General features: G+C 35.9%; 1 protein-coding gene across 2 annotated transcripts in view; it reads left to right on the top strand.

The window, feature by feature from the left end:
- The window catches only part of HAPLN1 (hyaluronan and proteoglycan link protein 1), an 86,529-nt gene extending 76,260 nt beyond the window's left edge, over positions 1-10,269 (top strand). For both annotated transcript variants that reach the window (XM_017893441.1, XM_017893442.1), the window contains 2 exons: positions 1,113-1,415; positions 6,686-10,269. In XM_017893441.1, coding sequence (XP_017748930.1) covers positions 1,113-1,415; positions 6,686-6,975 — 593 coding nt within the window. In that variant the 3' untranslated portion in view covers positions 6,976-10,269. The remainder of the gene's footprint in view (positions 1-1,112; positions 1,416-6,685) is intronic.
- The last annotated feature ends 5,963 nt before the right edge of the window (positions 10,270-16,232 follow it).

Here is a 16,232-nt window from a genome sequence, read left to right as displayed (position 1 = left end):
TTAGTCATGCTATTTAAGGGCAGGAAAAAAATAGGAATAAGGGCTACATTAAAAGTAAACATATAAGAGTATCATGATGCTTTCTATGGAGGTGTGCCTCACTGTACAGATCTGTCTTATGTGAAATAAGATTGTTTAATTATGTTCTTGTTAGATATGCAAAGGAATCCACTTTAGCAGGGGTATCCAATATTTTGGCTTTCCGGCCACATTGGAAGAAGATGAACTGTCTTGGGCCACACATAAAATATACTAATACTAATGATAGCTGATAAGCTTAAAAAAAAAAAAGAAAGAAAGAAAGAAAAAAAGAAAAGAAAATCACAAAAAACCTCATAATGTTTTAAGAGAGTTTATAAATTTTTGTTGAGCTGCATTTAACGCTGTCCTGGGCCACATGTGGCTCGTGGGCCATGGGTTAGACAAGTTTGCTTTTGAGTTTCTCCAAATAAGAATCCCCCCTAAGTGAAGGTTACTTATCTGCAAGTTATTAGAAGACCATGTAAAAGAGTTATATATCTACATTTGAATCATTTGTTAATATGCTTCTTTATACATTTAAAAGACTACATAAAACTAATTACTAATGATATAGGAAAAGTTACTAAGAAAAACATTGTGAATTTTGATAAATACCTTCTCTTTGAGCACTACGTCCCCTCTGCTCTTAGTATTCAACACTGACTATTTCTATATCTGCCACCAACTCTTAGTATTCAATACTGACTTTTTCCCTGGGTGAGGGAGCTCAGTAGTAACCCATTATAGGGCTAGGAACTGGCAGTAAATGGTAAGTTCTCAGGGAAGGCTATTTGGAAACTGTAATCTGCGGACAGATGTCTTCAGAAAGGAGAATTTTAAGGTTTGAGTTGAATTCATAGCCAAAGCAGTAAATCACTGAAGTTATCAAACAAAAAAGCTAATCATGAGATTCTCAGAACTGACAGGCTGCTTGAAGGGGAAAGGGATCATGAGAAACAGTTGCTAGTTGACGAAAAACTACCGTCTCATCTGACGGCGGATCTGTTGTGTTTTTCACCAGCTAGGTGGGATTTGTTCAGAGTTGTTAGTTTTGGGGCTTCTAATGACTCCTTGCTTTCTCTTTTGCACAGGTGTGGTATTCCCTTACTTTCCACGACTGGGGCGGTACAATCTGAATTTTCACGAGGCTCAGCAGGCGTGTCTGGACCAGGATGCTGTGATCGCCTCCTTCGACCAGCTGTACGACGCCTGGCGGGGCGGGCTGGACTGGTGCAATGCCGGCTGGCTCAGTGACGGCTCTGTGCAATATCCCATCACAAAGCCCAGAGAGCCCTGTGGGGGCCAGAACACGGTGCCTGGAGTCAGGAACTACGGATTTTGGGATAAAGATAAAAGCAGATATGATGTTTTCTGTTTTACATCCAATTTCAATGGTAAGATAATAACTGTACTGCCTTCTTTCTTGTCTCAGAGACTATTCCATACTATAACACTACACTTGGCTTTTAATCTTATCTTCTTAGAAAACAAACAAAACAAGCTTTGAAGTTTTGTTCTAGTTTTAAAAGATATAAAAGTTCTTGAGTATCATAATTTTAAATATCCGCATAAGTCAAGCACAAGTACATATTCTCAGTACTCCTACATTTTATTTCATCCCATTTTTATATGAAATAGTTGAAACTGTTATGTGGTTTGAGATGTGTTACCTATTGTCAAAGATGATGCTGCCAGTGTGTGCCCTCTGTAGGATATGGTTCTCTCAATCAAAGTAAGTGTGCCTTCATTATTACCCATGCTCTCCCTCTCACAATCACATATACACTTATTCATAGATGATCAACAGAACTCAGGACAAAGTGGGGAGTGAGCAAGAAAAAGAAAGTAGAACTAACTCTCAAGGTGAAAGCAGAAGGAAAGGTTGCAGCAGTGTTGATGACTGATTCATTTTATTCATACTCCTCTCAACCCTTCTCTTGCTCTGTTCAGAACCAGCCACATAATTTGTGCGGCCCAGTGTAAAATGAAAATGTGGGCTCAGTGCAGTGGCTCACGCCTGTAATCCCAGCACTTTGGGAGGCCAAGGCAGGGGGACTGCCCAAGCAGTTTGAGACCGGACATGGCATCATAGTGAGACCCCATCTCTAAAAGAAAAAATAAATAAATAAAAAGAAAAAAAAAAAGGAAAGAAAATGTGGAGCTCCTTGTTCAAAAATGTTAAAATTTTAAGATGGTGACAGCAGAGCATTAAACTAAATGCAGAGCCCTTCTCCATGTGGCGCCCTGTGTGATGACACAGGTCACACACCTATGAAGCAAGCCTTGGCCCCATCATTTATATTTTAGGTCCCTGGTGATATGCTTTGGGAAAATAGAAAGAGATTATAGGTCAGGGGTCAACAATCTTTTCTTTTTTTTTTTAAGACAAGGTATTGCCCTGTATGTCACGCAGGCTGGAGTGCAGTGGCACGACCTGGACTCACTGCAACCTCCACCTCCCTGGTTCCCAAGTGACTCTCCCTCCTCAGCCTCCTGAGTAGCTGGGACTATGGTGTATGCCACCACGCCTAGCTAATTTTTGTTTTTTGGTTTTGTGGTTTTTTTTTTTGTTTTGTTTTGTTTTGTTTTGTTTTGTTTTGTTTGGAGACATGGGGTTTCACTATGTTGGTCTCCAACTCCTGACCTCACATGATCAGCCAGCCTCAGCCTCCTAAAGTGCTAGGATTACAGACGTGAGCCACTGTGTCTAGCCAACAATCTTTTCTGTAAAGGGCCGTATCATAAATATTTTGGCTTTGCTGGCCATATGGTGTCTGCTGCAATGGCTCATTGTAAGTGTGTATGTTATAGCACAAAACAGCCATCAAAATGCTAAACTCAGATGGAGATGGCAGTATTCCAATAAAACTTCATTTACAAAACAGGTAGGAGGCCAGTTTTGACCCCTGAGCTATAGTTTGCTGAACTCTGGTATAGGTGATTGTTCTTAACCTCTAGTTAATGTTCCAGTGGCCACTACCCTTTCTCCAAATCACATCATCTCAGTCTAGAAAGAACTGGCAAGCATTAATTTATACTTCAGTAACCTATATCTAATGAGGGGCAGGGGAACATCATATTACAATGTCTAATCAGGTAAGAGAGTCTGATTAGATTCAACCAAAACTAAGATGCATAAGAAAATCTTCAGTCCATATGTATTTATCACTTTTAGTCAGTTGAAGTCATATTTTACACATTTTACACATATTTAATACATATTGAAGGAATCTCAGTAATTAACACTATTCAATAAGTGATCGAGACTAATTTGTCTTTCTAGTGAAATCGAGAAATAGTTAGGTATCAGGGTTTCAACAAATGGAAGTTGAAAAAAACTAAACAAATTTGTCTTCTTTGCTAGTGAACCAACAGACTAAGTTTACATTCTGAGTACGTGTTATCTGTGGCAAGTGACTTCCTGTATTTTATGCATTTTCATACGTAGTCTTTGAATGAGAATAATGTCTAATTGATACCTGTAATGAAAAGGACTTGAGGGCTTTTGATTTTTTTTAAATGGACTTTTATGTCAGGAATGTGTTTTGATCCTTTCACATTCAAATTTTGCCTCTCCAGAAACTTGTGCTGGGGTTCAGTCTTGCTACAGCTAGAATTTAAATAGCCCTTGCTTTTAACATGGAATTCTGTCTTCTCTAGTGCCACAGAAGGGCTCTTTTAGTCACTAATTAGCTAACAGAAACTGTATCTGCCATTTCCCTTTTCTTTTAAAGCTATAAAAGGGCATGTCTGGACACATATTAAGGGGCAAGGGAAAACTAATTTAATGGAAGTGACCTAGGGACACTACATTTAATTGACATTTCTATGTTCCTAAAACTTTACAAACATTGCTCTATATCCCCTTCATTGAGAAACACTTCCGTCTTTGGCTCCTTCTATCTCTGTGTGGCTTAACTGAAGACCAGCCCATTTACTCTGTCTCCTTCTTTCTACAGGCCGTTTTACTATCTAATCCACCCCACCAAACTGACCTATGATGAAGCGGTGCAAGCTTGTCTCAATGATGGTGCTCAGATTGCAAAAGTGGGCCAGATATTTGCTGCCTGGAAACTTCTTGGATATGACCGCTGTGATGCGGGCTGGCTGGCGGATGGCAGCGTCCGCTACCCTATCTCTAGGCCAAGAAGGCGCTGCAGTCCTACTGAGGCTGCAGTGCGCTTCGTGGGTTTCCCAGATAAAAGCATAAGCTGTATGGTGTCTACTGCTTCAGAGCATACAACTGAATGTGCCCCTAGAGCACATCAGTTTTAAAGTCATAAAGAACATGTGAAAGGTGTTTTTTTTTCCAATATGAACTCATGCAAGTTACCAAAACTGTGATAACCCTTTTTTACTTACTGTAAAGAGTCATTTTCATAAAGATCAATTCATTGATTTGTTTTTTGTAAAGCTATCATTCAATATATATTATAAATTAATATAAACTTAAGGGAAGCTCTACGTAAGGAGACTTAGAGCCAAACTCTTTAAGCTGTATCATCCCAATAAAGTATCCTTTCATGAACGGGGCATGCAATAGCTTGAGAATTGCTAGGATTAAATTAAGGAAAGTAAAGCTACTCAGAGCAGCAGGCTTCACAAGCACAAACTTTACACATTTGTACAATTTTGAAATGCACTACAATAAACAAATTACAGTAACAAATTTGAAATACAGGCTTCTTTACATAAACTGAGAGGTTATACAAAACTCAGTTTCACAAGGGAACAATCTATACCTTTCTAAAAGTTAATATTTCAAGTCTCAAATAGACAGAATATTTTACTCTTTAGAATCTTGACTTTTNAAAAAAGGAAAGAAAATGTGGAGCTCCTTGTTCAAAAATGTTAAAAATTTTAAGATGGTGACAGCAGAGCATTAAACTAAATGCAGAGCCCTTCTCCATGTGGCGCCCTGTGTGATGACACAGGTCACACACCTATGAAGCAAGCCTTGGCCCCATCATTTATATTTTAGGTCCCTGGTGATATGCTTTGGGAAAAATAGAAAGAGATTATAGGTCAGGGGTCAACAATCTTTTTCTTTTTTTTTTTAAGACAAGGTATTGCCCTGTATGTCACGCAGGCTGGAGTGCAGTGGCACGACCTGGACTCACTGCAACCTCCACCTCCCTGGTTCCCAAGTGACTCTCCCTCCTCAGCCTCCTGAGTAGCTGGGACTATGGTGTATGCCACCACGCCTAGCTAATTTTTGTTTTTTGGTTTTGTGGTTTGTTTTTTTTGTTTTGTTTTGTTTTGTTTTGTTTTGTTTTGTTTTGTTTTGTTTGGAGACATGGGGTTTCACTATGTTGGCCAGGCTGGTCTCCAACTCCTGACCTCACATGATCAGCCAGCCTCAGCCTCCTAAAGTGCTAGGATTACAGACGTGAGCCACTGTGTCTAGCCAACAATCTTTTTCTGTAAAGGGCCGTATCATAAATATTTTTGGCTTTGCTGGCCATATGGTGTCTGCTGCAATGGCTCATTGTAAGTGTGTATGTTATAGCACAAAAACAGCCATCAAAATGCTAAACTCAGATGGAGATGGCAGTATTCCAATAAAACTTCATTTACAAAAACAGGTAGGAGGCCAGTTTTTGACCCCTGAGCTATAGTTTGCTGAACTCTGGTATAGGTGATTGTTCTTAACCTCTAGTTAATGTTCCAGTGGCCACTACCCTTTCTCCAAATCACATCATCTCAGTCTAGAAAGAACTGGCAAGCATTAATTTATACTTCAGTAACCTATATCTAATGAGGGGCAGGGGAACATCATATTACAATGTCTAATCAGGTAAGAGAGTCTGATTAGATTCAACCAAAAACTAAGATGCATAAGAAAATCTTCAGTCCATATGTATTTATCACTTTTAGTCAGTTGAAGTCATATTTTACACATTTTACACATATTTAATACATATTGAAGGAATCTCAGTAATTAACACTATTCAATAAGTGATCGAGACTAATTTGTCTTTCTAGTGAAATCGAGAAATAGTTAGGTATCAGGGTTTCAACAAATGGAAGTTGAAAAAAACTAAACAAATTTGTCTTCTTTGCTAGTGAACCAACAGACTAAGTTTACATTCTGAGTACGTGTTATCTGTGGCAAGTGACTTCCTGTATTTTATGCATTTTCATACGTAGTCTTTGAATGAGAATAATGTCTAATTGATACCTGTAATGAAAAGGACTTGAGGGCTTTTGATTTTTTTTAAATGGACTTTTATGTCAGGAATGTGTTTTGATCCTTTCACATTCAAATTTTGCCTCTCCAGAAACTTGTGCTGGGGTTCAGTCTTGCTACAGCTAGAATTTAAATAGCCCTTGCTTTTAACATGGAATTCTGTCTTCTCTAGTGCCACAGAAGGGCTCTTTTAGTCACTAATTAGCTAACAGAAACTGTATCTGCCATTTCCCTTTTCTTTTTAAAGCTATAAAAGGGCATGTCTGGACACATATTAAGGGGCAAGGGAAAAACTAATTTAATGGAAGTGACCTAGGGACACTACATTTAATTGACATTTCTATGTTCCTAAAACTTTACAAACATTGCTCTATATCCCCCTTCATTGAGAAACACTTCCGTCTTTGGCTCCTTCTATCTCTGTGTGGCTTAACTGAAGACCAGCCCATTTACTCTGTCTCCTTCTTTCTACAGGCCGTTTTTACTATCTAATCCACCCCACCAAACTGACCTATGATGAAGCGGTGCAAGCTTGTCTCAATGATGGTGCTCAGATTGCAAAAGTGGGCCAGATATTTGCTGCCTGGAAACTTCTTGGATATGACCGCTGTGATGCGGGCTGGCTGGCGGATGGCAGCGTCCGCTACCCTATCTCTAGGCCAAGAAGGCGCTGCAGTCCTACTGAGGCTGCAGTGCGCTTCGTGGGTTTCCCAGATAAAAAGCATAAGCTGTATGGTGTCTACTGCTTCAGAGCATACAACTGAATGTGCCCCTAGAGCACATCAGTTTTAAAGTCATAAAGAACATGTGAAAGGTGTTTTTTTTTCCAATATGAACTCATGCAAGTTACCAAAACTGTGATAACCCTTTTTTACTTACTGTAAAGAGTCATTTTCATAAAGATCAATTCATTGATTTGTTTTTTGTAAAGCTATCATTCAATATATATTATAAATTAATATAAACTTAAGGGAAGCTCTACGTAAGGAGACTTAGAGCCAAACTCTTTAAGCTGTATCATCCCAATAAAGTATCCTTTCATGAACGGGGCATGCAATAGCTTGAGAATTGCTAGGATTAAATTAAGGAAAGTAAAGCTACTCAGAGCAGCAGGCTTCACAAGCACAAACTTTACACATTTGTACAATTTTGAAATGCACTACAATAAACAAATTACAGTAACAAATTTGAAATACAGGCTTCTTTACATAAACTGAGAGGTTATACAAAACTCAGTTTCACAGGGGAACAATCTATACCTTTCTAAAAGTTAATATTTCAAGTCTCCAATAGACAGAATATTTTACTCTTTAAAATCTTGCCTTTTTGACCAAAAAAAAAAAAAAAAAAATTCATATGAACTCCAATCCATAGTAACAAGCACAGTTAAAACTCCTTAATAATCCCATTTATATGAAGTATGACACATAAATAAGCAGATAATATTTAACCAATGAAAGACTTCTACCTTCTTATAATTAAAATTACACATGTCTGAGAGGAATTGTTTTATCTTTTGAGTAGCTTTACTGAGTTGTATTTAAATTCTAAGGGCCATTTGCTAAGCAGCATTTAGCATCTACTCAGGGCAGTTAAATAGATAAACTGCTGGACAGAAAAATTGTAAAATTTAGCAGCTTGGTTTTCTGTTAGCCTATGAAATGTTATTGTCCTATAAAATAACTTTAAACTTATTTAATATTCCATATTTACATTATATGAAAATCAATTACATTATAAAAGGAATCCCTAATGCAGAAACAAAGACCCAACTTTCAAAATTCTTATTATTCCTATTTGTATATACACTAGAAAACCCAACTAGTGCCTGTGTTCGGGGGGGAAAGTCAACAGTGTAGTTCTAAACCTTATCCCAAATAGAAAATGTGGTTAATGATGTCACTTTCCTTGCTGGTCATCATTAGGCTTAAATTAAATGCTGAAGCTGTCATCAAAGAGTTTACACTAAAATCTTCAGGGTTTTGAATAAATGGTTAAGTCCAGCTTCAAAACACAATTTTCCACATTAGCAGCTCCAATCTTAAATAAAGCTCTGTTTTCCTATATTTTTATGACTGCTGAGACCCCACAGGGACCAATATTTGTATTCAAATTACATTTCATGGTTTCCCATTGTTTCACAATGAATTCTAATAAATGGGATTTACTATAATAATCCAAGTATGACATAGCTGGTATGCTTTCATGAATGTTTTTATGTAGATTTTCCTCCCATGAACATGAGTAAATAAATCTGTTTCCTGAATGGATTGTGGTTGCATTTAAGGCTCTGTAATAATTCTAATAAATTTACTCTATAAAGATAGAGTTATGGGTGTGGAAGGTATAGAACAATTGGAAGTCCATGAAACCATAACTATAATCATATATTATTCAGACAAAATACTGTAATAAAAGTAGGTCCTTTCTTTCATGAAAAACATACCTGAAAATTTTCAGATGCTTTAATATTAAAAGATGACAATGTTATGCGTGCACATTTTTAAGTTAGGTTGGATATGCAAACTGTACAAAACTATAAATCCAAAGATTTTGTAAGGTTTAAACTCAAACACTGGTGGTATAAATAGAACTTACACTTCTAAATTAAAGAAGATACCTAAATGGTCTAGGATAAGATGATATATTATTTAAAGAGGGGACTTTCTCCCAAATAACAACTTTAACACCTCAAATATGGGGGCTAGCTCACTGGAAGAAGTCCATACTTGAACTATTATTATGTATGTTCTGATAATTTTGTTGGAAATACAAGTAGGAACAAATTTCTATTGAAGCAAGCATCTAATTTTCAGTTATGTCCAGAACGCTACCTTTATAATGTTAAATGTAGTAGTATTTCTTAACTTTTAAATACTTACTAGTATAGGAATTGGTGCTGATCAAAATCTCTGGAGTGACTGTTAGCTGATTAAAATCTATACCAATTACACATCATTTTCCATTCATGTGAAAACAAAAAATCTTAACACAATGAATACTGCTGAGCAGAATTTTGTTTTCTCATTTTCTCAAAGGATCAGAATTTCCATGCCCTTTATACTCCTACTTGAATTAGTCTTTTAATGTTCTCCTTTTGCTGTTTTCCACCAAATGTCTATTTTCCTACTTCATTACCCAAGATGTCTCACTGAGCATGTCTGGAAAAGAAAGGTTGTTCTAATACAATTTCTAACAGAAAGTTTGGTACAACACTGGCTAATTCAGAAATCACTCCTCAGACTTAGATTCCAAGAGTATCAAAGAGATTAGATGGGAGGCTGGGCTAGGAACCCTTGTTTTAATGTATTTGTCCATAATTAACACTGGTGACCATGTAAGGAACAAAGTATATCTGCACATTTCACTGAGACATCTGCATTGAAAACCCAACCAAAAGAAGCAATTCAAATAAAAAGACAATGTAAGAATGAAAATAAGTTGGTCACATTAACACTGGAAGCCGTCTTTAAATGAGTACTGCCATATTGTATCACAGTAACTTTAAGCCAAATATGGCATTTGTAAATTTAAACTTTCTCTCATGGAAAGGGGGCTGGTACCTGTTAAAGTGTTATTTTATGCAATAATATAGTCACTTTTTATTTTGGCAATTAGAAGTAGGCTCAAAGGAGATTCCAATTTGGTTGCTGGCAGCCATTCTGGGTTTCTTGATTTTAGTACTCCAAAGAATATGGTGGTCTCATGGAGTAGCTGACCACTAAGGAGGGGAGGATTAAAAGCGAATCACTTATCAGGTTTTAGCATAGAATGCATTAAGAAATATCAATGGACAACTGACATCGTTTTGTTAAGAAGTTAACTGTATCATAGCTCACTACTGCCAGAGCGGCAATGGATGTACAACGAAAGAGATGAAAAATACAAAAGTCATTAAGCCACCTGATTAAAAGAAAACCAATATTTAAAGGCATTTCATAGATATCAAGTATAAATTTGAGGAGAAGAATCAATCTGTATTACCAAAAAAAACAAAAATGTTTTCATTTTCTGTAAGATACAATGAACTGGTACATTAAAAGTCAATGTTGTGTTACTGAAGTATCTTTTAATTCTTCTGAGTTGTAGAATCTTAGCTATTTCTCTTTGTGTCAAACTCTGTAAATACATTATTTCCAAAAAAAGGCATTTAATTCATTCTTGTTCTGATACATTTGACTTCAAATTGTGAATATGTACAATTTTCATTTCCTAGTACTCTTGCAAAGTCAAAAAAAAGAGTATATATTTGATGTCACTAAATCAACTATAGTATTATCCCATAATATACTGACTTTTTTCTCTTTGTGTATGACTCAAAGCATAATTTATTTTGCCCACCAGTTCAGCAATCCCAGAAATCTATGGTGTTGTTGATTAGATTAACATATTTTAAATGCTTTGTAACTTAATCATGAGTGCTGAATTAAAAGAAAGGTTTTTTTTTTCATACTTAAGTTCTTCTCTTTAGCACTTTACACTTCCAATAACAAGGAATATATTTTGCAATATTTCCATCCCTACTCTGGATTTTCAACATAAAAAATAGTTTCTGGATTTTTCTGATATACAGAAATGAATTATTGAGTGCAAGGATCTATTGCTGGTGCAATGACTTGAACAGAAACACACATATATGAGTTTGTCATTGACACTGACAATTTTAAGGTACATAAAATGTACCTTAAAATTTTCCCATACTTACTTGCAATACATTAATTGCCTTGGAGAAGAAAAAGGTCCAAGAATAATATGAAATTAAATCATTTACTTTCAGCGTTTCAGTTCTTACGCAGATGGACGATATCTTCACCTTGCCAGCAATTTTTGTATATTATGGCCTGGTCTTATATGAAACTTGCTTGATACTAATATTGAAGGATCTTACAGAGTTTCATAATGTTTAAATAAAACAAGTAAACTATTATGATGTCCTTACTTTCCTACAGAGTGACAGAGGTTAATATTATAATAAGACTACTCTTGTGCAAAATGGACCCTGTCTATGATGGTAGATGTATAAGAGGAGTCATAAAAGCCAAGATTATTGGAGAATATGAGGGAGAAAATGAACTAAGAAGAAACTGACACCAGAAGTGTAAGAAGAAGATATTTCCTTTCCTATCTTTACTTCTTGGGCTCTCCATTTAGGATTATTTAGAGGCATGTCTTAAGATGGTTCTGTAGTCTGTGCTTCTCAGTAGGTGGTATATTCAGGAAGATAATAGCTTCATGCTTCAGCTGTTAAAAGATGGCTCTTTAATTTAGTTGGTGTCTGACAGCAGCCTCAGCTCCATTTATTCAGGAGAGTACCCCCAGGGTGGAGAGAAAGCTCCAATTTGCTATTACCTGACAATGAAGCTATTGGCTTTAACAACAAATGTAAGATTCTTGGAAAGAAATAGACTTCTAAGAATATTGTATCCTTGTATTTTTCTTTCAAAGCAAAGGACCCAATTGCCAGCTTTTCATCTGTTGGAAATATCTGGGACTTTTAAAGCATTATTTGAAAAAAATATTTCTTCGATTTTAATCAATGAAAATTCTGCCTGCCAAAATTCATATATATGCAGAGAGCAAAGAAAGGTAAAATACAAGTGAGTTTGAGATTTTGGAGACTATGAAAGGTCCTTCTTTGAAGATGCTGAGATTCTTGCATGTGAATCTAAAAACAAAACCATTTATTATTCTAATAAATAAACATGTTCGTGTATAATGATTGCCGCAAGCCCAGGGAAAAGATAAATAATGTCCTTCATGGTTCTTCCTGTGCTCAGAGTTCTGCCAAATTGAACATCCTTTCTCTATGGGAAGATGCTTTCTCCTATGATGAGAGCCAAACTTCAAGTGGCTGAGAAGCAAATTCTGCTATGCTAATAGAACGCCTTTGAATAGCCAAACTTTCAGTTCAGTGTACATGAACATTCAGGAATCTGTTAAAGCAATTGTACTCAGCATATTGGAATCACTTGGGAATCTGCAGAAAAATGAGGTCTGAGTCCCTGCCTCACAGATTATGGTCAATGGTGTAAAGTGGAGATCAGGATTTTTAACCCCCACGCCCCATTCTAATGTGATTCTAACATGCAGCCAGGGGTGAAAACCACTGGATTTAACTATTTTAGAGTCACAAAACAAAGCCATTCCACAGATATATAATTAGGTTGATATTTATGACTCACAAATTAAATATTTTAAAACTTTCTAATTGGTTTAAATTTTATTGAACTTAGAATATTCTTCAAGCATAAGTATTTAATTGCTTTGATTTGCCTTCTTTTCTAGTGACAGTTCCGATTACATTAGCAAATATATGTCAAATAAATTATGTGCCTACCCTATTATTGTCACTCCTTCAATTCAAACTATTTTGAACTATTTATATTATCAAACCCTTTCCCATCTAAAGTACTGAAATGTTAAGGGTATGGCAATAATCATGTAAAATATTTTGGAATAAGAATTTGAACTCCACATTGAAGTCAATGACTTCTGAGATTTCAATTATATCTCAGAGAAAAAGATGTGAATTCACTATGAGGTTTCCATTACCAACACTGACCCTCAGGCAAACAAAAGCAACACAATTCTAGCTAGGTAGAAGAATGGGTGGGAGTGTGGAATGGAGAGGAAGACAGAGAGAGAGGGTAGAAGGAGGAGAAAGGAGAGAGAATTCTACCCTTTTCCTCAGTAAGAATATATGATTTGATTAAATTCGTTTACCAAATACCAGAGACAACTCTTTACTTATTAAAACTCTAATACCATGTGTTACGTAGATAATCAAAAGCATATTTATTTTATGGCATAATGAGGACATGCATTACTTATTACTTATCAGCAACTTATTCATAATGTTAAAGATATTGGACTGTTTATAATTGGAAGACACAGTTCAATAGAGTGGTTCCAAGCATACACACTAGAGTGATAGTACCATAGTTCAAATTTAGCCCTGCCACCTAGTATCTCTGGGTAAATCCTTTAACATTTCTTGGCCTTGATTTCTCCATCTAAAAGTAGACATATTAATACTAATGATATCATTAATGCTTGCCTGATATTGTTATAAAATTTGAATGAGTTAATATATTGTGGTAATAGCTAACACAATATCACATTTGTGCTATTTTATGTATGCCATTTATTTAATCCACTTAATACCCTGTAAGACAGATATTATTGCCTTAGTTTTCAAAATGAAGAAATGAAGGCCCAGTCAGGATAAATGATTTGCCCAAGTTCACATGGCTTCTCTTAATAGCAAAATGAAGACTTAAGCAGAATTTTCAAGGAAATGCCCTCTTAACCATTGTATCATACTTAACCTCATGGGAAAACATGGAATGGTTCCTGACACATAATAAGCACTCTGTAAATATTAGCTGTTATTATGTTACAATCTATATACAGGTTTGCAAGTCAGATCGAAAAACAGTCCTCAGTTTTCTCATTCTAACAAAGAGGATCAAAATACATTATAAGGTTTATTTTCTAATAAATAAATAAGATTATTTAAAGATAGAAACTTTGTTGTCACTTATCATTACATACTACCTCAAAATATGTTTATTGTTTTTTTATACTATTTAAATCTTTAATATATATTTACTTCAATTTTTGTTTGCATATATCCTTGGTCAATAAACCAAATTATAAGTTTCTAAAAGCATAGACTACATAATGTTATTTTAATAATCCTTCAACCTCACTGCAAGGGCCAGCATAGTGCTGTCAATGTAGTTTGACAATTTGTATTTTCTTGTAACTGAATACATATTTATAGAAAAAATATTGAAAAAAATCAGATAAGCACAAAAAGAAAATGAAAATTTATTATAATTCATAATCCAAATATCTAGGGGACAAAATGACACAAATTCTGTTTTAAAGTATCATATTTATCATTATATATGTGAATAAATTATAGTTCTTAATCAAAATTAGATCATCATACCCAGAGTTTTAGGAATATCACTTATAGTTTTCTTAAAGACATGGTTTTATACATTTCATATTTTCCAGGATTGATTAATTAATTTAGCGAGTGTTTAAACTGACCTGTGGGGATGGTACAGCTATTGGAGTCTGCTATAAACTCACCCTGATACAGGTGAGAGATATGAACAGTAAAATTCAATAATAAACTTCTTTAAATGTTGGATGATCCTACTAGGAGGGATAGCCTAATAACTCCTTCAACCATGCTCTAGATTCCTGAATTCTGTGGCTCTCCTGCAGAGCACAGAGACACAAGTTAAGGCCCAGCATTTGTGCCAGGGGACTAGGGCCTGCCTTCTTCCTACTCTAGTTTTAGAGTACACAAAGAAAAGACACGTAGCTAAAGACACAGAAGCTTCAGACAAGCATACTTCTTTGCAAAAGAAATAAAGTCCTATTTTGTATCTTTTCCACTGGGGAGACTAATCTAAAGAAAAGGGTAATAAGCAAGTATCTTACCAAATTAAAAAGGATAAATATTAATTAGAGAGGTGCACTAAAAATATAATAACACTTAGTTGTTACCAAAAAATATAGAAAACTGATGAAGTATGACAAATTCATTCAGAGCTGACTTCATTCTAAGGGTCAGAGAATAAATTTCAGACATCAGCATTTTGATGTTTTGGTGGGAGAACACTGTTCAGGATGTACTCTGGAAACTTGAAAACTCTTGGGCAGATAAGCAGCCTAACAGTGAATAGAGACTGCAGCCTAATGGGGTAAAAGTCCATGGAGAAAAGCTATCTCTAAGACAGCTGGTTTACAGAAATGCCTACATCATATTAATGTAAGGGCAGAAAGGTGTAATAGCTTCTCTGCCCATCATAAGGATCACGGCTGACACTCCTATAACAAAACGCAAGTTAACAAGGGAATAGCATAACGTTATAAATGTATTTCATCAAAGTTTTATGTGACATGGGAGCTTTCAGAAATAAAGACCCAAAGACCCAAGGGAAACTTAACATATGCTTAGGTTTGATAAAAAACGGATAACCGTATAGAAATGTGATTGGTCAGAGAGTATGATCTAATGGTAATAGATCGAGGCTAGAAATCCACAAGACCTGTCTGTGCAGATTCTTCTGGCTGTGAAGCTTTCCTTCCTTCTGGGTATGGGGCAGGACCCCGTTGGAATGAGACTGTTGAAGGAGAAGGCAGAGAGTGACCTTTTGAGGTTTTATGGTTTGCTTTAGGGAAGAGGAAGACGAATTCCAGTTTCTATTACTCACTTCAAGTGAGAAAGAGGAACAGGAGACAGGAGGGCAGGAGGTCAGAGAGAGACTTTGCTTCTGAGGCTGTTTCTGAGGCCTTCTAATCTCCTTTAGTTCAAAGTACTTAGCATACCAAAGAGTCATACTTTGGCTTATCATTTTCTGTAATATTAGCTAAAGCATCCCTTCACAAGACAGTTTTGACGTGTAATATAAATAAATGCCCTCCAATTTTGTTTGGAATAATGCAAAGATAAATAGAACACTGGAAATATAATTAAAGCTTATTCCTTTAAATATTTAAAGAGAGGTAAATACTTAATGGTGTTTTACATACAGAAGCCTTAAAGAAGTCCAGAATTTATAAGTATACACTATTGATGTGAGGCTCTGAAAGACTCCATTTTAATGCAAATAATCAAAATAGCAATTTTAAAATATGCTTTGTCCCATGGAATACTATGAAACATATAAAAAGGATGAGTTCATGTCCTTTGCAGGGACATGGATGACGCTGGAAACCATCATTCTCAGCAAACAAACACAAGAAAAGAAAACCAAACACCGCATGTTCTTACTCATAAATGGGAGTTGAACAATGAGAACACATGGACACAAAGAGGGGAACATCACACACTGGGGCCTGTCAGGGGTGGAGGGCTATGGGAGGGATACTATTAGGAGAAATATCTAATGTAGATGATGGGTTGATGGGTGCAGCAAACCACCATGACACGTGTATACCTATGTAACAAACCTGCACGTTCTGCACATGTATCCCAAAGCTTAAAGTATAATAAATA

The sequence above is a fragment of the Rhinopithecus bieti genome, unplaced genomic scaffold, assembly GCF_001698545.2.
Source record: "Rhinopithecus bieti isolate Rb0 unplaced genomic scaffold, ASM169854v2 scaffold_23411, whole genome shotgun sequence".
Taxonomy (NCBI): Eukaryota; Metazoa; Chordata; class Mammalia; order Primates; family Cercopithecidae; genus Rhinopithecus; species Rhinopithecus bieti.
The sequence above is the reverse complement of the archived record's forward strand: the minus strand, read 5'-3'. Positions and strand labels throughout refer to the sequence as shown.